Source organism: Myotis lucifugus, unplaced genomic scaffold (genome assembly GCF_000147115.1).
Source record: "Myotis lucifugus unplaced genomic scaffold, Myoluc2.0 scaffold_644, whole genome shotgun sequence".
NCBI lineage: Eukaryota > Metazoa > Chordata > Mammalia > Chiroptera > Vespertilionidae > Myotis > Myotis lucifugus.
Genome location: NW_005871692.1, coordinates 161,903 through 168,434, shown reverse-complemented (window position 1 = coordinate 168,434; position 6,532 = coordinate 161,903). Strand labels below are relative to the sequence as shown.

The 6,532-nt window shown below is 44.2% G+C and overlaps 1 protein-coding gene across 3 annotated transcripts in view; it reads right to left on the bottom strand.

Annotated features, from left to right (window-relative positions):
- LOC102430380 (KRR1 small subunit processome component homolog) overlaps window positions 1-2,240 on the bottom strand; it is a 33,368-nt gene extending 31,128 nt beyond the window's left edge. For 2 of the 3 annotated variants that reach the window (XM_023746259.1, XM_006105161.3), the window contains exon 1: window positions 2,086-2,240. In XM_023746259.1, the coding sequence (XP_023602027.1) occupies window positions 2,086-2,170 (85 nt within the window). In that variant the 5' untranslated portion in view covers window positions 2,171-2,240. The remainder of the gene's footprint in view (window positions 1-2,085) is intronic. The other variant, XM_023746261.1, reaches the window with a different exon arrangement.
- Window positions 2,241-6,532: the final 4,292 nt, after the last annotated feature.

Genomic DNA, 6,532 nt, shown 5'->3' with positions numbered 1-6,532 from the left:
GGCTCAGTGGATAGAGCATTGGCCCGCAGACTGCAGGTTACCAGGCCCCATTCAGGTCAAGGGCACATATCTCAGTTGCAGGCTCAATCCCCAGCCCTGGTCAGGGTGCACGCGGGAGGCAATCAATCGATGTGTCTCTCTCTACCTCCCTTCCACTCTCTCTAAATATCAATGGGAAAATATCCTTGCATGAGGATTTAAAAAAAGAAGAAAGGCATCTTTAGCAACTACAAGTTGAAACTAGTACGAAATGACTGACTAGAAGAACCTATACAGTGAGAAAAAAAATTTTTTTTGAAACCTATAGACGGGAGGGTATATCAGCCTGAGACCCCCACCCAATTTGCTTTTCAGATTAGCTGCCCACCTGCACTTCTTAAGCCAGATGTATAGGTTTGCTTGCTTTGCTTCTTTATCAAAGGTGCATGCTTTAATAAGTTGGCTTTTCACAATGCAGTCAAGGTCCCTTGTACACATTCATTTTTAAGAGAAGACAAGGATGGAGGCTGTTCCCAGTGGGAGCTGTCCGGGAACACCTCTCTGGTGCTGGTGAGAGGTGCCTCTAACAGCACCACCTGCACAGACCCTACACTTCCAGGATTCCAATCCCGTGTACACAACCTAGAGAAACTCTTGAACATGTAAAGCCAGAGATGTGTATAAACATGTCTATAGCAGCACTGTTTATAACAGCACACAATGGGAACAATGCAAATGTCTATCAATGGGAGAATGAATATATAAATTATTATTATTTTTTAAAATATATTTTTTTTATTGATTTCAGAGAGGAAGGGAGAGGGAGAGAGAGATAGAAACATCAATGATGAGAGAGAATCATTGATCAGCTGCCTCCTGTAAAGCCCCCTACTGAGGATTGAGCCTGCAATCCAGGCATGTGCCCTTGACTGGAATCGAACCTGGGACCCTTCAGTCTACAGCTTGACGCTCTATCCACTGAGCAAAACCAGCTACGGCGAAATATAAATGAGCATATATTCATACAAGTGAACCTCATAGCAGGAGGGAAACATACAGCTTCAAGTATAGCCCTGATTAAATAACAAAAACAAAGTTAAGCCTAAGATGCAGGACACAGAACCATGCCCACAGTCCTCCCAGTCACATAAAATTAAAATGTAGGCAAAAGTAAATCGCTTTGTGCATAGCTGGGAAAGACTATGAAGAAAAAGCACAGAATGATCAACTCGATTTAGAACAGTTACTTCAAGTCTCAAAGAAAAAGAGTGTGTTCTGAGAGGAGCTTGCAGGGGGCTTTTCGGGTTTCACAGTGTTTTATTCTGCTCAATGGTCTGAGCGCTCCTTTCTCACGTGTTGGCTTTAAGCTGTACATGCACCATACTCCACTGTGTACACTCCTAATTAAGAGAACAAAACACCGTTTATACCTTTCTAATGACTTCAGAATGAGAGTTCAAGGTTTTTAACATTGCCCATAAGAATGGTTTCTGAGGTCCTGGGCTATTTCTCTAGCCTCTCTTCCTGGCATTCATACTGACGAAAATGGATAAAACCAGAATAAAACAAGACGGCAATTTAAAAGCAAGGCAGTCTAAAGGGGAGGAGCCGTGTCGTCTAATATTTTAACAATTTGATAAACAACAATAATAAATGATGCAAATAACACATGATGCAAAATTTCTTGAGGAGCTCACACACTAGCATTCAGGACACGCCAGACATCTCCTCATCTGTCTCACCCCTTATTACCAGCGTCCACTCAAGTAAATAACCTCCTCCTCCTACCGCATCCCTCATTCTGTCAGCGACTTCCACCCAGCGCCGCAAGTCAAGGGCTCTGCGACGCCCTCCAAAGTGTCTTAATGATGATCACTTTACGGAAAACGAAGTCCGCAACACCTTCGCTCTGGGAGCCTTTAGCAAAAGCGATTAGTTAGGAACACGTGACCGACACCATATCCGACAGACGGTTCCGCAGGCCCGGCCAATAGCCCTAAAAAGCAGCTCTTATAGGGACTCAACTTCAGAGAACAGACCCGAGGCGGCGTCACACGATCGCAACTGAGCCTCCACACCCGGGCTTCTGTGCTCACACCACCTTACCTCGGTTCTCCTGCTTCTGCTTCTGGTTACGAAATTCACTCTTTCCAGCCGCCAGGGCTGGCCCGTTCGCTTGGGAGGTCGCCATGTTCGAAACGCTCCCGTTACTTCCGGAAATGGAACGGTTCTTTAATCCTTCCGGCTAAGGTCCCTGTACTCAAAAGGAGTTCCACAGAACCCAGACGAGAGATCTGCGCAGTCTCTGTGAGTGCCTACGCTGGAATCCGCGGATTTGTGTAAACTACAGCGCTCCTTTCACGTAGTTCCGGGCTTCTTCCCAGGATGCAGTGCAACCACGGAGTTTGACTGCATGCTGGGAATTGTAGTTTAGTTCTGTAGGCAAGTTGGAGACGGGTCTTGTCTGTAATTTTCCCATGGCCTCAGAGTCTAACCTGGTCTGACCCACTCTAGGGTTTGGCCGGAGTGTGCAACCTATCACTAAAGTCACTCCTTTGGTAAATGTTTATGTGATAGTCAAATATGTGGTAGACGTTGGGAGAAGGTACTAACGTGAGAAATATGGTTCTCAATGGCAGGAGGTGACAGTAATAGCTACCATTTACTGTGAGATTCCTTTGTGCAAGGTACGTTGTGTGTATTGTTTCTAATCCTTAAACCCAAAGTTATACATTGAGAAAACCAAAGTTTAAAAAACCCCCACAAGATTTATGATTTTTTTGGAAGATTAGTTTCCAAAGTTCTTGTTTCGGATGGTGATTTTCTAGGGTCTTGGTATTTCTCTTTCTAAGCCAGAAGGATAGCAATTAAGCATTATTTCTGAAGTATTTCACTTAGCCTAAGACTTCCCAAAATGACTAACTCCAGGCCATCCCAACACTGAATATTAGATGATTTCATGGTGTGAGGTTCACCACTACTACAAATCTTCACACTTCTAAGAATCGTAAAGTTCTTAGACTCGCTAAAGATAACTTGTTTTTATGATTGTTTTTATTTGCTTGCTATTTAAATTTTTTTTCTGCAGAATAGAAGAAGTTTGATAGGTTGAATTCCTCACATCAGTGAAATGGGAAACAATGATCTGAAATCTACCCTTGTGTATCTTCTAGAAAGGATTCTTATGAGGTACACGTAGAAGAGAGACGGTTACTTAGGGATAGAAGATCCCAAAATTACATTAAGATTTTTGCTGTTAGCTTATGTGTCTTATAAATGACAGGCAATGATTTCATCCCTATATTCTTATAATCTGCTAAAAAAAATTGACAAATCCCTGTAACAGAACAAATAACAGGTGAAAGTTATAAAGTGAGAAGCAATCCTTCAATATTCCCAGAAGACCTCGGAAGCAGGTTTTTATTACCCTTATTTAAGGAACTCAATGGACTTAATAGTGAGTTAGACTTCAAGTCTAGGCAGTCTGACCACTAGTAGCTCTGTGCAAGGAGGGCTGGATTTTCAGCCTCATTGCTTTTGGACTTGAGCTGCATCAGCAACCCTTCTCTGTGTCTTCAGCCTGCTGGCCCACCCTAAAGATTTTGGACTTTCAGGCCTCCATAATCACATGACTATTATATAAATACTTTGGAGAACCCTGACTAATACAGCAATTTATAGTAGAGTAAATACAATGGCTAATAAACATATTACACTTAATTTTTAAAAAAAATATATTTTATTGATTTTTTACAGAGAGGAAGGGAGAGGGAGAGGGATAGAGAGTTAGAAACATCGATGAGAGAGAAACATTGATTCAGCTGCCTCTTGCACGCCCCCTACTGGGGATGTGCCCGCAACCGGGGTACATGCCCTTGACCGGAATCGAACCTGGAACCCTTCAGTCCACAGGCCGACACTCTATCCGCTGAGCCAAACCGGTTAGGGCTACACTTAATCTTATTACTGTCAGAAAAGCATATAGATATCACTTTTCAGCCACCAGATTGGCAAAAAAGAAATAAAAAATATTTTAAATAATATTCTGCTGGAGGAGAGAGCAGTCTTATACAGACTGATAGAAATGTAGACTGTTACTGCCTTCTTGCAAAGCAATCTATCAATATAAAATATACACATATTCTTCCACAATAATTTCCCTCCGGGGAAATTGTCAACTAGAAATATAGCACCACTTCATTAGGAAATATGTACAATTGTGTTGATTATTGTCTTGTATAGATGTAGTCCAGTGAAAGGTACTTTGGAGCCACACTGACTAGTTTAGTGCCTACTGGCTGTATAGGCTTGGGCAAATTTCTTACTCACTCCTGTTCAGTTTCCTACAATGGAGAGAATAACCTTAACTCAGTGAGTTTATACATGTCAAGTGCTAAAAAAGTGCTTTGCATATGAAACACACTCAATAAGTATTAGCTATTATTTATTTAGAGTGGCAAAAAGTAAAAAACAACTATCAATTAGAGATAAGTAAATTGATGTTACCTTCATAACCATGAGGTATTATGTAACCATTCATAAAAATTAATTAAATTTATGTGGAGAACCCAGCTGGTGTGGCTCAGTGATTGAGTGTCGACCTATGAACCAGGAGGTCACAGTTTGATTCCTGGTCAGAGCATATACCTGGTTGTGGGTTCAATCCCCAGTGTGGGGCATGCAGGAGGCAGCTGATCAATGGTTCTCTCCCATGATTGATGTTTTTCTCTCTCTTCCTCTCCGAAATCAATAAAAATATTAAAAATATAAATATATGTGTGGAGAGCTTACCCAGGGTCATTGAATGATAAAAGTTAGATACAAAAAGATGGGATAATTATAATTATCCTATATAATAAACGCCTAATATGCTAAGTACCTGGTTATCTGGTCATCCATTCAACCAATCAAAGCGTGATATGCTAATGATATGCTAAGGCCACTCAACCACTCACTGTGATGTGCATTGACCACCAGGGGACAGACACTCTGACCAGTAGGTTCGTTTGCTGCTGGGGTCTGGCAGATTAGGACTAAGTGAGACCGGGCCAGATAAGCCCTGGAGCCCTCCCACGGTCCCTCCCTGGCTGGCCAACCTCCTGCATCCCTCCCCAGCCCCGATCGTGCACCAGTGGGGTCCCTCAGCCTGGCCTGCACCCTCTTGTAATCCAGGACCCCTTGGGGGATGTTGGACTGCCGGTTTCAGCCCAATCCCACAGGCCAGGCAGAGGGACCCCACTGATGCATGGATTCGTGCATTGGGCCTCTAGTATTAAAATAATTAGATTAGGGGGAACCAAGATGGTGGCATAGGTACACACTTGTACTTGCTGCCTCAAACAACCACATCAAAAATACAACTAAAAGATGAAATGGATATCATCCAGAACCACTGGAAGGCTGGCTGAGTGGAAATTCTACAACTAGAAGGAAGGAGAAAAGTGCATTGAAGCGGGTAAGAGGTGCAGAGGTGCAGAAGTGCAGAGGTATGGAGGCGCACACGGAAACAGGCTGGCTACTGGGTACACTGTTGTCTTTTTCAATCAGGAGGGAGATACAAGCTCCCAATTCCTCTGAACTCCAGTTCCGGGTGAGACTGTGGGGACCCAGACTCATATGGAGAGAAACTGGACTGTCTGGCATCGGGCTGTAACGCGAGGGCGGCTTTCTTGCAGAGGTGCTTGCAGTGATCATTGTTCCTGCACGGGGCTGTGGGACACAGACACCCCGGAACTTCTCCAAAGTGGGGCTGATTGGCAGCCATTAAGGTTTGCTCCACCCTGATGATTCCCTGAGACTCCACCCCACCCAATTTACAACCCTACCCAAGCTGTGAGCAGAGGCTTTTGCATATGAATGGCCGGTTCTTTTGCAATCTAAAACCTAACAAACTGCAGCTGGGTCAAAGAGTGCCAACGTCTCCAAAAAAAGGCTTAGACAACAGCTTGCATTGCTTCACAGCTGGGCCTCATTTGGGCACTTCCAAACCCCAAACAAAGAGGAGAAATCTGCAGATCTCTCTGTAGCTCCTGCTGGGTGGCCTCAGGAAGTGGCTGACTTTGCACCTCCGTGGAGATCCAAGAGCCAGTGTACCCAGTGGTCAGAGTGAAACCATACCAGAGTGCAACTCTTCACATCCATAAGGGACACATTCAAGGGGCAGACTTAGTGAGCACCAAAGCCCCACTGAAGCAAGTCCTGCCCCATAAGGGTGTCTCCAGCACAGTAGGTCTCCTATTGTAGATACAGCTGGTCCTCACAGCCAATTGGCCTGGTGGTCAATTCCTCCCAGTGATACCAACAGCAATCAAGGCTTAACTACAACAAGACTGTGCACAAAGCCCACAAAGGGGTGCACCAAGCGTGTCAACCTCGCCCTAACCGGTTTGGCTCAGTGGATAGAGTGTTGGCCTGCGGACTGAAGGGTCCCAGGTTTGATTCCAGTCAAGGGCACATTCCAAGTAGGGGGTGTGCAGGTGGCAGCTGATTGATATTTCTCTCTTATCGATGTTTCTAACTCTCTATCCCTTTCCCTTCCTCTCTGTAAAAAATC